This window comes from Rhopalosiphum maidis, chromosome 4 (genome assembly GCF_003676215.2).
Source record: "Rhopalosiphum maidis isolate BTI-1 chromosome 4, ASM367621v3, whole genome shotgun sequence".
Classification (NCBI taxonomy): Eukaryota; Metazoa; Arthropoda; class Insecta; order Hemiptera; family Aphididae; genus Rhopalosiphum; species Rhopalosiphum maidis.
In genome coordinates, this window is record NC_040880.1 from 55594861 (window position 1) to 55613643 (window position 18783).

General features: G+C 28.2%; 1 protein-coding gene and 1 pseudogene across 1 annotated transcript in view; one reads left to right on the forward strand and one right to left on the reverse strand.

The window, feature by feature from the left end:
- Window positions 1-10274: 10274 nt before the first annotated feature.
- LOC113559658 lies at window positions 10275-11799 on the reverse strand (annotated as a pseudogene).
- A 217-nt stretch (window positions 11800-12016) lies between these two features.
- LOC113559660 overlaps window positions 12017-18783 on the forward strand; it is a gene marked incomplete at its 5' end in the record, with an annotated part of 23199 nt that continues 16432 nt past the window's right edge. The window contains 7 exons of the mRNA XM_026965410.1: window positions 12017-12068; window positions 12147-12266; window positions 12377-12481; window positions 14242-14358; window positions 14420-14676; window positions 17100-17127; window positions 17999-18140. Of these exons, the coding sequence (XP_026821211.1) occupies window positions 12017-12068; window positions 12147-12266; window positions 12377-12481; window positions 14242-14358; window positions 14420-14676; window positions 17100-17127; window positions 17999-18140 (821 nt within the window). The remainder of the gene's footprint in view (window positions 12069-12146; window positions 12267-12376; window positions 12482-14241; window positions 14359-14419; window positions 14677-17099; window positions 17128-17998; window positions 18141-18783) is intronic.

Sequence of the window (18783 nt, forward strand, 5' to 3'; positions counted from 1 at the left end):
TGTTTTAATATAGTTGTATACGATTTTTTTTTACTTATTTGATAAAAACGCGTACACACAAGTAGATACTTTACTTTTATAATCTCCTCGTATCACGTAAAGTTGTTGAAACATATTAGATGAACATGTATCTATCTTAATTGTATATTATTTTTTTGGAAATACATATTAAAATACAAAGAATATATGAAAACTAGAAGATGACGAAAATTATACGAATAATTAATACCTAAGAATAAAAATGTATATAATTAAACAATTTTTTCAATGTTAAAAATAATTTTAAGAGAATTTTTTTTAGTGCGTTTTTTAAAAAAAATTTCTGTTATGAATGCATTAAATTGTATATTTTTAAGGAATTTTTCTTGGTTTTTTTAGAGAATTTAAATCCGTTCTCTAGTTACAACTTATAATAATTATGATTATTATATATATTATATATTGTAAAGTGTTAATAATTAAGGTTTAATCTTTCCATCTGATCAAAAAAATTTTATCCAATGACCAATTATTTTTTAGTTTTTATTGTTTAGAGAATATAAATATAATTTCAGAAACTGAAAATTATGTATAGCAATTAAATATTTAATTATTATGTACCGTTTTTTATAAACTATCAGTCGTAAAGTAATTTTTTATTAGGCAAAAAGTCCCCGAAAAAAGTCGTCCGTTGTATATATATATAAATATATAAAATATAAAATTAAAATAATTCATTAAAAATTAAAAAAAAATATCTTTTAATAATATAATTTAAAAATATAAAAATATATTTATTTAGTTATAAAAGATCTGTTTATTATATTTTGATCTATTTGTTTTAAAAAAATAGGAATATCTGGAGATTTATCTTCTTCAAAACGTTCACATAAAATTTTCAATCGAAATTCATTATAAATTTAATAAAAATAAAAAAAAATATATGTATCTTATATAGTTATATAATAATATTATTTAAAAAATATAAAAATGTATTTATTTAGTTATGAAAGATCTCTTAATTTTATATTTTAATCTATTTGTTTTAAAAAATTAGGAATAACTACAGATTTGTCTTTATTTCGATTTATTTATACTGCAACTGGAGATTTTTTTCCGTTTACCTTAGTGACTATTCAGCTTACTATCTATGTAAACCCGAAACTATATTTTCATTTTTTTAAATAATAGCTTATAGCTTATTAGTTTCTTAGCTTGCCAATGCACTTTGTCTAATAGCCTAATATCTAAGCTTTTTTTAAAGGTTATTGATCCTCGAAATAATGTTTTTGGTTTGTTTATTAATTCTATTGGCGGTAGTTTGACTAATGAGCAAAAGCACTAAGTTTTAAAATTCCTATCTATGGAACTGGACCCCCATGGAAAATTCCTAGTTACGGCCCTGATATGATCACATCGTAGATATCTCAAAAGTCGATTAAAACCTATAATATGTAATGATATGCTCACACATCATAATTTATTGTATATTTTATTATTTCATTAAATAAATAACGATAAAGTTGTCGCGCGCAGATAACCGTCAATAAAAAACCAATAGTCGCCCTTAATCGCTGATGAGGAGAACGATTTACATTGTTTGGTCACGTAGGAACTCACACGTGATTGTGACAATATGGCACAAAACGTGTGATCTATTTTGTGTGCCGCCAGAGACAAGGGATGGCCCAATGAGCATCTCCGTCGTCGGGGAAAAAGTCGATTTCTCTAAAGACGCGGAGGTCTTTGATGAAGCAGTCTGCGACATTGGCAGGTTTGACCACGTCGTCTTCTCTCATCAGTGCAGGCGCACCACCCTTTTGGGTAACATCTCTTTTAAGAGTGCAGGCGCACCGCTAGAATTAGTAACATCTCTTAAGAGTCCAAGACACCAAACAATTTAATAATATACCCTTCAAGAGTGCACGAGCACCAGATACATCCACCACACCGGAGACTGACTGCGAGCGATAACTGGACCATTTTCACTCCAACGAAATACTTCAGTGTTGTTTTTTTATTTGGATCCGTGTGATTAACCCATTCTAGTTTTGTTGTGATAACTACAGGTTAACGAGTTTAACAGCGAATAAGGTAAGGTACAAAAGCATCATTTTATTTGCGTTAATTTGTGTAAATCTGCTTTTTTACATTTAATTACTACAGTGTATTTGATCATATTCTCGAATCACGATCTCGAGAGCCCTCCGACCGTCAGGAGGAAGGTAATAGCGTAATATTAAATAATTTTAATATTTACATCTGATAGGTGACTTTATTCTCCAGCACTTATAAGTGTAGGGAAGAAGGTTCCACAGATCCGACATTTGTTCAAGGCTTGTGTCCCTTGTATCTGTCTCTTTAGAATTAACATTAACTCATACTATAGCTATTTTACTTTATTTTTAATTTATTTTATTTTTGCGTTATTACAAATAGGATAAAAATATAAAATCAAATTTGTATAGGTACAATAATTTAAAAAAATTTGACAATATATAACTTAAAAAAAGTATAAAATGTGAATGGGCCCCTCCCCTAAATACGCCCCTGAAAACAACAAACAATTATTGTTACTAAACAACTTTAAATTTAAATTTAAATAAACAATAGACGCTGTTTAAAAGACACACTTTGGGATCTGCACAAAGTGGTGAGTCTTAAAACCGAATGAATCTTATATAGGCGAAGTTGGAAAAAAATGCATTATATTTTTATGAATTTTATTTCACTATATATTTTGCTTTAATTTTAATTTACTTTAATAAATTTTACTTATCTATTATAGAATAAATTTAAAAATTCTGATAAAAAAATTAAAGACATGCATATACATATTATAAAAATTATTACATATTAATTAAAAATTATAAAAGATGTATGATGTATTTATTATTTATGAAAAAAATTTGTAATTTTAGTTTGTTTTGAGTATTATCTAATATTTTGAAAATATATTTCTCGTACTCATATTACAATACCTAACGATATTTGTGAAAAATGTGATTTGCGATAAAATTGTATGTACATACACACATTAAAAAGCATGAATTGAAACCAGAAATAACCCCAAAAAAATATGTAATTTTCGAACACTAATTTATTCCTAAATTTTAACCAAAAATGTATATTTTTTAAGAAATTTGAGTCTTATAATCAAATTTTTTTTATTATGTATTTGGGTACGTCCGGACCGGCCGTTCCAGACGATTTTGAGTCTAATAAGCGACTGAACCTTATATCCGTGAGTCTTATAAGTTGCGTCCACTGTTTATAATTCCAAATTAAGCGGTTATTCGATATGGATTTGCTCTAAGAAAACATGCTGAGCCAAATTGTTCTTAAACAACGAAAATATTACTCTACAATAATAATAATTTTTGGTACACAATCTATAGTTATTTTGTATATTTGTATATTTGTTTATTAATTTACGGAATAAAAATTCCTTATTTAATACAGCACACAACAATAATACAGTAACATAACATAATTAATATATAAAAGGGGCGAAGGCCCAAAAATACAACAAAATTACAGGTACATTAAATATAAATTGTAATAATTAAGACACAAATAGAATTACATACTGATATAATAAAATAATAAAAAAGATACTACAAGATAAATAACACAATATTAAGGTTAACTAAGAAAGGGGGGGGGGTCTTCGTTAGCCAAACGCATCATGCGGTCAATTGGTTTGTTTCTACCGTAATTGGTGCAATGGAAAGGTACAGTAAAAGGAACTCGAAAACTTGTAGCACGATGTGGAGCTTTAAAATTTACTTGCAGTGAAGGGGCATTTATAGAATCATCGGTTAACTTTCCCAAAAAGCCTAGGTTAGCTTTAACGCGTCTGTCAGCTAAGGATGTAAGGTTAAGTGCGTGTAATACTGGAATATAGTTGTGAGGAGGGTGGAAATTTTTAGCATGTATGTTGTGGACGACAAAAAGCACCTTTTAACTCGCTCTAAGTGACAAGAATCAATTACCACAAATGGGTCCCAAAGCACAGACGCATACTATAGTAAACTCCGGACTAAAGAGCAATATACAATCTTGAGAGATCTAAACAGTTTGAACTCTTTCATGGTGCGCATTATGAAGTCAAGTGACTTGAGAGCTTGGTAGCAGATGAAATCAATGTGAGGGTGAAAGTTAAGATCAGCAGTGAAAAGAACGCCCAAGTCGTTATAGCTTGTAACTCTATCAAACACTGAACCATTGATAGTGTATAAATAATCGACTGCCACCCGGTACCTGGTGAAGAACATAGATTTGCATTTATTAATATTAAATTGAAGGCCAAGGGTGCTAACTTGTTTGACGGTTTGGGAATCGGATACCGATATACCTATTCTATACGTTAAATCATCGCGTGACGTATACGACAACACGATTGGAAAGGTATGATTTAAACCAGGATAAAATAGGTTTTCCAAAACCGGACTTATAGAGAATGTCAATCAAGATGGCGTGGTCGACACGGTCAAATGCTTTCGCAAAATCAGTGAAAACCACGTCTACCTGAGAGCGATTTTCAAATGCTTCAAGGACAAAATTGTTAAAAACAATTAGATTCGAAACGGCGGAACGTTCAGGTTAGAAGCCATATCGTTCATCAACTAGAATAGAGTTAACCGAATGCTGAATAGATTTCAGTAATAAGTGTTCAAAGAGCTTGGCAATATGACTAAGAATCGAGACGGGCCGATAATTCATGACGTCAGATTTGTCACCAGATTTGAACACAGGGGTGATTGAACTAATATTTAGAATAGATGGGAAACTCCATCGTCCATCGAGAGCCTAAAGAGTAACCACGGAGGAAAGCAGAAGACAGATCTAATGTTATACAAAAAACTCCCAGGTAAACCATCAGGGCCAACGGAGTCTACATTTTTTAGTGCAGCTAACCCATTCTCGACATCATCGACACTAAAGCTGCAGTCAGAAGGCAAAATATGCTGCGCGAATGAAATTACAGGCAGGCTACTTATTGAGGAAGGCACATAGACTGAGTTATGGTAAGATGAGAAAAGACTGGAGATGGATTCAGGATCTTTGACACTTTGATCATTGAGATGGATAGCGTTCGGAATACCATTGGTTGATCTTTGCTTATGCACAACGTCCCAAAACAAACGAGGATTAAGTTTAAGCATGTTTTCTGTGTTATACAGAAACATTTTATAGCATTTTTTTATAATACTACTTATACTGAGCACGCAGGTTAGAGAACTTGTTATAGTCAACAGGGTTGCGTGATGCTTTGTAATTAGCATGCATTTTCTTCTTGGCAAAAACAATATTCTTAAGATCTTTAGAAAACCAGGATGAAAATTTAGAAGGTTTGAAAACAACTAAGAATACAAAACTTGTAACACAGAAATGCAATGCATCGTACAATGCACTTGTAGCAGAATCAATGTCAGTTGTTGTAAAGGTTTCTAACCAGTTAAACGATGATAAGAAAGCACTAATACGAGGATAACAGGCTTTACAAAAATTATAATATTTATGACAACTATCAATGGGAGGTAAATCATCCACAAAAGTAAGCATAACATCTAAGTATGGGTGATAAGGATTGCAAGGAACAACCACAGTAACGGATTTCTCTATATTGATCCTAGAATCATTGGAAAACACTAGATCAAGGAAATTACCATTAGAGTTAGGTATAAGATTTAATTGGAAAAAATTATTAAATGCGAAAACGTCAGGAACACAGTGGACTCCAGGGCCAGAGGAAGAATAAATTAAGCCAAAATCATCATTAGACCAGGATAAATCTGGAAGGTTAAAATCACCAGAGAGTATAAATACGAAACCAGGATTAGCGTTGGTAATATATTGAGTAGCAGACACAACGGACTCGTATACCGGGATAGGGCTATCAGGAGGAATATAAACGGAACAAACAATATAAGCAGTATTATTTACATAAAAATTAACGAATAAATATTCAACATTGTTAACGAGAGCTGGTTATAAGTTATAGAACACATCGTTACGTATGGAAACGAGAACTCCACCTCCTCTACTGAAACTACTGGTTTGACTACTTCTATCACATCTAAATACAACATAGTTATTTAAACCTAATTCAGTGTCATGGAAGCTATTAGTTAGCCACGTTTCAGTTAAGCAAATGAAAATATAATTAAACACAGCAACATTACATTTAAAAAAACCAAGTTTGGTTCTTAGACCTCTACAGTTTTGATAGTAGCTTATGGGTAACTTCATTCCCAGGCTGATAAGTTTTTGTGGTTTTTTCAACACCATATCTGGAAGTGGATGGAACGTGTACACCAATAAGAGGAGGACTGGTAGATGAACATGAAGATATCAGTTTTTTGGAGTAGTGTTTTGAATCATATCGGGAACAAGACGACCCCAAAAACGTTTGACCATTACTCCATCGGGCCAGAATACAGAATCGAGGATAATATCAAGCTTCTCCGCAGACAAGCGCACATGGAATCAAGAGTATGATGGGTGCCTTGTAGAAATTTTGCTGATGGTCACATCAACAACTGGTGTACAACAACTGGCAAATTAATGGACTGAGCATTTGATTTGGGAATTGAGGCTCTAGTTTTCACATTGAGACGGTTGAGCTTATCATGTAACTAAGAGTTACTAAATGCCACGAATTTAAGCTCTTAGACCACGGATTGGAGAATATTGGCAACATTTATTGAGTTTCCAGGCTAAAGCGTTACAGGGTTAGAAGTAGAAACTTTTAACAACGTTGACATGTCTTCACTCAATTTCACACCAGCAGGCGGAGATTGCGTCACAATGAAGTCGACGAGCATGCTTTTAGTCCACTTATTTAACTCGGCAGAAGGAAGATCATTGTTTTGAGTCATAACACGTTTTCGACTAATTGATGAGAAAATATGCGAATAAACAAAAGGACAAGTAAGGCGCCTTAACAAAAGTAGATAGGCCAAATAATTTGCACCCGTTGAGAATATTACGATAGGCGGTGGCCTTGATACGTGCCGAATTCTAATTGAGAAATAGCAGCCATAGGTCGCCGCTGCTTATCAAAAGTCCATAAGATTCTGCCATAAATTAGCTGATAGTATAAACTTATATTAAATTTTATCTTTCAACGATGTATACAAATTATTTAACAATTGACTGAAAGTGAAAAATAAAGAAAAATTATTGAGCAGACTGACTCAACAATGACACCAGTCTACGCACGCACTTTTTATGGATTTAGTAATCTAAAAAACGCAAAAAACGGGTAATTATTTTCGAAGAAAACATAAAAACGAGCACAGAGCTTATATTAGCGCCGTGAACTAATTATTATTATACACCTATACCAATACCACAGCACAAATGTTTAATTAAACGCTTAACGTTATGTGTTATCTTATCGGTTATGTACATTGTACATATAGTATCTATATATATATATAAAATAAATTGTCGCAGTTTGTATAATTTTAATTTTATTTATTGACATAGTTTACATATCGACTTTTAGAAAAGGTGTAGTTTTGTCGCAGTTTACCATCTCCCATTGTCAGACGCAGAAATTGGAAACCCCTAATAAAAAATCTTCATAACTGTTGAAAAGGACGAGCCGTATTGTAAAAACACGTATTATTAACTCGAAACGTATTTGTAACGCGCAGCAATACGTTAGAAATGCGTAACATTGTTATATGCCTAAAGAGAAAAAAGATAGCCGAAGGTAGTCTCCGCATGTCGCAGTGTCGCCTGAACGGTATTTTGAAATCGGTCGTATAGAGTGAAGGGCTGACGAAAACATTTAAAAAAATCGATGTATTCTTGGATCACTGGCACAACCACATAATATTTAAACGCAAATGTATGAATTATTCAATTTACGAAATGAGTACTTATAATAGTCGTTGTTCTGTGGTTATTAATTAATATTTCGTGTGCATATAGTTCAGTCAGTGTAGACATAGTTGCGTACAATAAAAACGGCATATCGTACAGTTACTACAGGTATAACGGGTATAATAAAACTCCCGGCCTATAAGCTATAATATACGTGTATAGATTTTATACTCGCTGAATGATAATTAATAATTTTTATAACAAAATATGAATGCGTGAATTAATAGTATGGTAGGTATAGGTAGTATGGTATAGTAATAACACCGACACGTGCGGATCCAGCCGAACGGATAGAAAATGAATTTATACCATATAAATGACGTCTGGGTGACCTTCATGCCGAATTTTGAAGTGCTGACTGACCACGATTGTACATAATAAAAAGCCCATTTTGAGAAGCACTGTACCGAACAAAACGCAGTTAACCACCCCAATCGACCACGTATTGTTGTGGAGGAGATCGTCCCGTGATTTCTATAGCTGATATATATAATAGATCTTTTATTATATATATATTATATTGAACACGGCGAATAGTGCCGAGTATATCACCACCACTACCTACTACATTGTGAACTGCCAGAAACCTTACCGACTCCCACCCCAATACACACGACCGCGCACACTTACTGCAAGGAATTTTGTTTTTTTTTGTCCTCGCTCACAGTATTACAGTACACAGTATTCGGAGTACAGGGAGGAAGCCAACTCGGTAAGTTAATATTATTGTACTATACTTTATTGATATATAATATTATTAAATAATAACAGTAATAATAATAATAATAATATGTAATCAAACATTTATGCCTCAACACCTGTATAGAATTAATGTCTTCTGTAACAGTTTAATACTTCATAACGTTATGACGACGTTAAGGTTAATATCTATAAGAAGTATATTAATATTATTCTTACAGTCAAACCTGTATATAACAGATAGTCGCGGGACCAAAATCTGTTATAAACTACAGGTGTGCGTTGTAACAGGTTTCAGTGTTTTAAGAGAACGCCATATTCGCATGTGTTGTCACTGTCTTACTAACGTACATCATAACAAATTTTCGTTCAGTAGAATACATTTTGTGACGTTAGCTTTAATATTAGAGTACATTTACCTATTATTAAATTTAAAGGCAAGAATACAAATGACAAATGACAATGACATATGATTTTATTGATATTATAATTTTAAAGTGAGTTAAAGCGTTGTAAAATATAACAACTTTATAATGTTCATAACTCACTTTAAAATGATAATATCATTAAAAGCGTATGTCATTGTCTAAATAATATTCTTACCTTTAAATTTTATAGGTTATAGGTAAATTTACTCTAATATTAAAGCTAACGTCACAAAATGTATTCTACTAAACGAAAATTTGTTATGATGTACGTTAGTAATAAAGAGACACATGCGGGTATGGCGTCCTCTTAAAGGTAAAATTGATTTACAAACATATCTGTTTAATGAAAAACGAAAATTTTTTCGCATATTATATTAATATTGTACATATTTGTATAATCTTTGTTATTATTATTCTATTATTAATTTAATTTTAATATTTAAAAAAAATGTATTTTATGTATTTATTTTTATGTAATAGATTCATTTCTATTAAATTGTATTTCAACTTCATAAATTCAATAGGAATTCGCAATTAATATTAGAATAATCGGTGTCTCACGTGTACTTACCTAATTGCGCTCCATTATTGACGCTGTTTCGTTGTTTATTTATGATATGATATTACATTTGGATTTGAACTAGGATTTTTGTCCGTTATGAAATCGTGGGTGGGTACTTATTTAAGATAGTTGCTTTAAAGGAAAAAAAGTGCACGCCACAATTAGCTCTTATTAAGAGGATACCATACCGGCATGTGTTGTACTGTTGTCTCTGTTTTACTAACGTACACATCATAACAAATTTTCGTTCAACAGAATACATTTTGTAATGTTAGCTTTAATATTAGAGTAAATTTACCTATTATCAAAGTTAAAGGTAAGAATATTATCTAAACAATGGCATAGGATTTTATTGATATTATCATTTTAAAGTCAGTTATGAAGTGGTAATATTTTACATAGCTGTCTTCTAATAACAATAAATAAATGAAAAATTCAACATAGGAGAATTTTACATTTTATATAATTATAATATTTTAGAAAAAATGAATGAATGTTTTAAAATGATTGAGGTATTATCATTATTATTAAAATTATAAATACTCTGACAAAGAAATATAGAAAAAGTAATTTATAATATTGTATTATGTAAAGTACCTTAGTCGTAATTATATAATATTTATATAATAATAATAATAAAAGTATGCTTTATACAATTTGATGAAAATAGTGAATACATAATAATATGTTGATACTAGTTATAGCAGTTAATGACTTTTAGCATTTGGGACATTCCTCTTAACATTTTCAGCTAAATTTCTTTTTCTTTTATTGCATTTCTTTTGTTATTATCTATTTTTGCTGGTCGTCCTACTAATAAACGTTTATTACCTCTGGTGATGCCTGGCTTTCTTCTACTTACCATAGTAGGCTCTACTTGAATAGTTGCACGAGATCGATGCCTTAGTAATATACTACTACCAGCAGTACTCAATAATGATTCCTAAGTAGCAACTGATCTAACTTTCTTCAAACGATGTAAACATTTAGTGAGAAACTGAAGTATTTCTTTTAAATTTTTCAAAATTTGTTTTAATTAATTCTTGAATCTAATTAACATATTCATCAGACTATTGATCAATATTATAATTATCCAGATAATCAGTTGTAACTATTGTATTATTTGTATTTGTTATGAGAGATGATACATTATATTCAACAATTTCTGCTGCTTTTTCACTAAAATGACAATTATATTTTTCAAAATGAGGAGGCTTATAAAATGATCTTTCGGGTACATTTTCTCCAAATGCTAATTTAGCTAGCATATAGAGAGTAATAGCTGGTAAATTAGGCATGGATTCATTATGATGATGGTATACTGCTGCCTGATGCTTGCAAAAAGCTCGCAAGTTTTCTTTGGAACAAATACAAAAACCATGAGTGACATCTACTTCATAATAACCACAATCGGACCCTGATGGTACATTAAATATATTGTTAGGTAATTTTTCTATCAAATCTTTATTAATATAAACACTTCTTTTTAATTGATCCTCAAAAAGCAATTGAGCTGTGTCATTTCAACCATTAAAAAAAGTTCTTAAACGTCTTAAGTAGTAATCCTCAATACCTGTAAAAATAAAATCAACCAGTGCAATGGCATTATATGCCTTATTTCGGGAGAGTACTATGTCTTTAAAAAGCCGTACACTAACTTCACTAAAATTATTGGTCTGATTTCCATGGACAGTAGTATCTCTAAAAGCTAGATACCATAATTCTTTCCTCGACCAATAATTATTTATATATATCACCCATTTTTCATACTTAATTGGTAAAATTTCATCACTTATGCAATATTAATTTTAATATAATGTTTAATAATATATAGAGGATGATTTCTATGTTAGTATTACTGATTACCTATCTCATTTATTGACTACAAACAAATATACGTTGAAGGATTTTTACTGTTAATTTTAGTTATTAAACATTTTAAGTTATTATATTGGCGTTTTTTAATTATTTTAATAGGTATAATTAATTATAGTTTAAAAAATGAGTAACTTAATGGTAAGTTAATAAATACATATTTTATTTTATGTAAAACACATTCTGTTAAATTAAAAATTATGAATTGAACTACAAAAATGTAATATAACAAATTTAGTATGTATTGTTTTAGTGCAGATAATTTTTTTTTAAATAACATTCAATTTAAAATTCACTAATCCTATTAAATAATGTTAATATAATAAAACAAATATATAATAGAATTACAATGAACATTCCTTACTATTAAAATTAGTATAATTTGCTTAATTTTTGTAAAAACACAATTTTATTTAATTAATACAATTTAGTCTAGATTAGGTTAAATAATAAATGAAAAAATAATTTCTTGTTGTGTTAATTGTATATTTTATGATTGGTTAAAAAAATTTTTAATTTGTTTATTCTTAGGAAAACCAATAATTTTTTAAACCTAGAAGAACATTTTATTGGATTTGATATTGATGATAAAGTATTGATAATATTTAAAAATAAGAAAAATGTAAGTTTTTTAATCATGATATGTTCATACAGCTTTTATATTTAACTGAAAATTCAATGTTATATTATATGGTTGTATTTAGTATTAAAAATGGAACTTAGTAAAGAAACAGGTGAGCCTATGGAGGTAGAAGAGCCAACTGTCAGTCCATCCAATGTTCATAATAATCATATTAATAAAAAGAAACAATCTAAATCAAGTAGTAAGTTAGAAAAATTATATTTGTAAACCTGTTTATTTTCTTTTGTTTTATAACATGAATAAAATATGTATATGTATAATTTTTTAAATAATTTATAGTATCAACACCAGAACCTAATGATATAAAGGATAATTGGAGTAATAAGAGGCATAAGAAAGACAACACACGCAGTGATACCTTAGAACCTTTGAAATTACATGTTCCGCCTTCTTTAGGTGAGTGGCAAAAATTTATAATATATGTATCTGAAAATATAAAATCTCCCAATTCATTTTCACTTGGTACACACAATTTTCCAATTCATTCACATTAAATATATATACATGTTAAATGTTAATTTTTATAGGTGTTATTAACTTAATTTTTAATGTATTTATTGCTATTCTTTATTGACATATTGATATTCTTTGTTTTACGTATATCCATCATATATCCTACAAACAATCTTAGGAATACCAACATAATATAATATATTATTTATAGTTAATAAATAAGTAGTAAAATAAGATAGACAAATGGGTATTAATCTGTTGTACACACTAGGTGTACTGTAAAATAGTGTGAATAGGTTTAAAATATAAGTAGATTATATCTTTAAAAAAATTCGTAATCTTTTATAATTTCATTGGCAAAATAAAATCTATGATATACATTACAATTTAAGTCACCACGATTAAAGATTATGAAAGATAATAAAATAATTAACATAGTTAAAATATATAATTTTGTCCAAATTTAATTTACAAATATATTTATAAAAAATAATTGTACTTAAATATTGTTAAGAATTTTTTAATTCAAGTTCAAACTAACTATAATGAACATTGTATTTAATTTTCATACTTCAGCTATACAAATTGAAGATTTCAAAAATTTTTTTTATAAAATAGTTACAGTTGGTAAATTTTTATAATGTTGACAAATTTTGTAATTATTTGAGCTTTAAATGCATATAAGAAAAATTGTGCATAATAATTGTATAATGTTATAAGAATAATTTATCTTAGGCCCTGTATTACTTTCTAAGAATTTAGACCCAGTGAATAATCAACATTTATAGAAAAATAATTTAAATATTTTAATACTTATAAATAGCTCAATAAGTGTCTAAATATTTTTAAAATTATATCATGTAAGTCCAAACTAAATCAACTTTCTATCCAAAACCACCATTTTATCTTCTACTTATTGTTAAAAAAAAAAAACCATAAATTAAAATCAATACATAAATTGCTCAGCCTATAATCTAAAATAAGTACAGGAAAAAATATTATCTTATGTGTATACCTAATAATTTATTTATTTAAGTTATAGAAAATAAGACTACATTTTTCCCAAAGAGAGACAGTATCCACATTTGCTAATGAAAAACTAAGTAAAATTAGGTTATGCATGTATCATAAACAAAAACTAAATAGATACTGATATTTTTTTATTAGATGAATGAAATTCTAATAAATATTTACATGCATTTGACTAATTATAGAATTTATGTAATTTTATGTTCAAATTCTTTGAATTTTTTACATTTTGATGACTATTGTATTTTGCAATTAGGTATGTTGAATTTAAAATAATGAAAAAGGCTAATTTAATTAGAGATATTATCACATTTAAGTTACTTTTACAGAATATAATTTTAAATTTCTATGTTTTAAAAAAGTATTTATCAGAATTATTTATATTTTATTTTATATCCAAATGTCAAATAATAAATTATTTTTTCTTAATATCACATTCTATAGAAGTAATTGTTTTGAAATTTTTACACAAATTTTTATTAATTACCATTATTACTTACTAATAAAGAGTACCTATTATATTTCATGTTTGGTGTATGTTTTATGCTGTGTTAAAGGTTTTCTAAATATGAATAAACATAGAATTTAATTATAAATATTATAACTAAACATTTTTGATATTATATTATATTTTATTAGTTTTGTATCATGTTAATTGATTTTTAATATTTCAGAACTTACCACTCCTACATTCAACTTAACTTCTTCTTACACTAGAACGCGTCGTAGTACAGCCAGTATAAAAAAGTCGGATGTTAGTAATGCTATTTTCAAAATCCCATTTGAGCATGGTAAGTAAATTAATTATTAATGATTTATTTTGGTGGATTATCTGTGATAAATATTTTTCAGGATGGAAACGAGAATTAGTTTACAGAACACCAAGTGAATCTGCTGTTCTCAATCGGGCACATACTAGAGCTGATGTATACTATCATTCTCCAAATAACCAAAAACTACGATCATTACGAGAAATTCAGGAACTATTGAATATTTCATCTGATAAAAGTTTTCTAACTACAGATTATTTTACTTTTGTTAGAAAACCAATTGGTGTCAATGATAGATCAAAAGAACTGATCAGAAATGCACATTTCAAATCATTTAAGGTAATAAAAACAAAGCTGCAAATGAACCTAGTCCCAGTATAACCTTTTATGACAAATTAAATCTCAGATTTTTTTAGGGTAATATACCAATAAGTTCAGTGAAATTTTAGGTATAATACTAATTGAATCCATGTTTTAATATTAATTGAGTACTGTCAAATTAAAAAAAAAAAAAAAAACATTTTCCTTCCTATTTTTACAGAATTAGGACTGTCTGTAACAAAAAATCTACAGATATGGTTAAAAATGATTTTTTTTAAAATTGTAATTATTATAGGAACATTTCTAATTTTTATATATATATTTCGCATTGTATAGGTATTCAACAAAATGTTTATAATTGGTAAATGTTTGAATGGGCTGAATAAAACTACTTATATAAAATTATATTTTTCTCAAAATAATCCTAGGACTCAATTCGTATAAGTAATTTTAGTTTTCTAACCCTGGACTCAATTAGTATATCCCGTTGTACCCAGAAGTCAATTAGTATATTATTTTTTTCCCGTTCAGGTATAGGGACTCAATTATAGTATACAACGTGTTAGTATTATTACTATGAATAACAACATAACGTGTTTTATAGACCTTTATTATTAACAGCATAAACCGTAATGATTAACATTGCAATTTTACTCGATAATAATCGATGGAAAGTCCCCACCGATCGTAATATGATACTGTTGATTATATATCAATACTATACGTGTAATATAAAATGCTGAATATTGCCACACACGAAAAAACAATTTTGTATATAATTTTGTTCTTTGTACCAATTTATCTTAACACAGTACGCTTTCAATTTGTATACAACTTTTTAATTCTTATTCCTTGCTTTTTTATTGAATCCTAAACATTTCAAACTGAGAATTTCAAACAGTTTGGTGAAAATTGATAATTGATCATTAAAATAGTTCAAATTTCATTAAGTTTGGAATGTTCGAGTATGGAAACTAATGTGATTTTTTTACAATGGATCATTCAATAATGCACACAAACACATGACTCTTTATGCATATACTTTTCATATTTTATATATATAACTGTTAAAAAAACCGACCATTTGCAATTATCTTTATAATTTTTAGGAAAACACTTCTGTTGGCGCTGCTGTTCAATCTAAAAAATCTAAAACACCTACACAGCGCCCATCATTTGATTTTAAAAACAAAAAGTCTGCTAGTAAAACTAAAAAAAATTCGAAGACTTCCTCAAGATCAAGATCCAAAAGAGGTAAATATAAATATATTTTATTATTTAGTTAAACATTTGCAGTGCTGCCCATACTATTAATAGATTTACGCCTTAAACTTCCTTAAATGTAGACTACGACAAACATTTAATACAGTTAATTAAGTTGTTATGTTCTAATAAAAAATAATAAAGGCCTAATAATTTATACGGGTGTCTTACGAAGATCTGACAAATCAAATAACTCTTGTTCTAATCAATATTTTTAAAACATTTTTTTTAATATAATTCATAGACACTTGCGCTACATTTGTAGTATACATTTTTTATTTTTTAACACTGAAATAAAAAACTAAAAAATTGATAAAAAGATTTCCAAAAATATTCGAAAATAACCAATTTGTGAATCTAATTAAAAAAAAAAATTAGATAGTAAAAACATTTATTTAAGTCCAGTGACTGATATTTTACAATTTATTTAAATATTAATATTCTCGTTAAGTAAATTACGACCTAGTTTATGTAAAACAATAAAAAAATAGTTAGATTTCAAACATTTAAAATGTTTATATAAAATATTAAAAAAATATATATATTTTTTGAAATTATAAAATTTCTAACATAAACTAGATCATAATTTACCTTACGAGAATATTGATATTTAAAAATATAAAGGAATCAGCCACTGGACTTAAAAAAATGTTTTTAACATCTAAATTTTTTTTAAATCAAATTTACAATTTTCTGTATTAAAAAATAAAAATGTATACTAAAAATGAAGCACAAATGCCTATGATTTATATTTATAAGAAATAGTATAAAAATATTGATTATAACAAAAGTTATTTCATTATTTAATTTAAGAGACCTCCATTGGACACTCTGTATAAAAATTTACAACCTAATTAATATTTGAATTTGAATTTGACTCTCTAGTAGCACTAACAAGTAGATACTTATTTCCTATCTCTTGTCATCCTACGATACTCGTAGTTGTATACTACAACTAGTAAGTCAAATCTAAATCAAAACAATGAGCTATAAAATGTCATTAGTATTGTTTGTCTATTCCCATAGTGTGACGTCCTCTTATAAGTAATTGATTATAGTAATATATAACCTAAAAAATAAATAACATCTAAACAACGTCCACCATTTAATTATGATTTGACAGGCAATGGAAACAAAAATTCTGCTAGTAAAATGAAATTGTTTTTAAAACTGTAAAGACTTCCTCAAGATTAAGATCCAAAAAAGGTAAATATAAATATATTTTATTATTTAGCTAATCATTTAAACTTCTTTAAATGTAAACTACCACAAACATTTAATACAGGTAATAATGTTGTTATGTTCTAATATAAAATAATAAAGACCTAACAATTTATATAATAATTTACCACTTAATTAATATTTTAGTTTTAATTTTACTCTCTAGTAGCATTGACAAGTAAATACTTATTTCCCATATCTTGCAATCATACGAGTATGCAACTAGTAAGTCTAAGCGCGTAGCTAAGGGGAGGTTTCAGGGTTCAGACCTCCTCAGAAATTTTTTCTTGAGATAAGATTGAATAGCTTTAAATGCCTATTATATTTAAAACTTGTATAATATAACATATTATACTCTAAACTAACCCCCCACCATATTTTTTTCTGGCTACGGTCTTGAGTAAGTCAATTCATATCAAAACAATGAGTTATAAAATGTCATTAGTATTGTTTATCTATACCCATAATGTGATGCCCCCTAAATAAGGAATTGATTATAGTTTAGTATACCATTATAATATTAAAATTGTTTGTAAATTTAATTTATATTAATTTTAAATAAATAACCTATTTTGAAAAATATATGTTAATACACAGAATTGTTGATAAATTAGAGTATGCACCTTTCTTAAATAATGCATCTCATTGTGAAATTCGAAATTGTGTACAGAATCTATGAAATATATATATTTAAATTAAATACTATTCCATATATTTAAAATTGCATTTAAATATGATAATTTTAAATTCAGTGTAACTCTGTATATATTTATTTGGTTAATAATCTGAAAAATTACAGTTATATATTTTATTGTACTATTTTAATACAGAATTAATGTTTTACATTATTACATAGGGAATTCAGAATCAATGGATACATCTTCATCCACACCTAAATACATATCTGAAGACCAGCAAGCTGTTCAATCTAGTATATCGACAAAAGTTTCTCCTAAACTTGAGAACATTGATATAAATACCACAATCATGAAAAAACGGTAACATATAGGCTTTTTTTAAATTTTTTTTGCTTAAACAGTTTTTGCTTATTAGCTTATTATTTGGCTACACAATATAATACACAATTAAGGGATTGTAATCCTTATGCTTTCTTCTTCATAATATTTCCTCAATCAAATCATATTATACGTGAATGATAAAAATACATTGCCAGCATCAGATAGGAAAATCATCATGCAGACTCGTTGTGGTATGCGGTGCCCTAATATTGATGAACCTGTCTCTTTAACGTGTACTCGTAGTCTAATCATCTCTTAGGTACTGTGGTTGTTGGTACTACTAAACCGGAGAAACTACGTGTTGAACCGATTCGTAAAAGACAAGTTCATCAAGTATCAAGTACGGGCCCAATTTCTAAAATTGAAGAACCACATTATAAATTGATGAATATAGAGATGGAAATGTATCCAAAACTAAAATGGTCGATGATAGTTTTTTACGTACAGTATGTTTATGAGTATGTTTAATGTAAAACGAGGATCTAGTTTAATGACTATTGTTATTCAAGAGCTCAAAAATTTGCCAGAGTAAGTTAATATTTAATTTTCCCTATCCTTTGTGGGAATGTAATAATGGACCAGGCACACTGTAACGTTTGGTCATTGGTCTTGCTTGTATGAA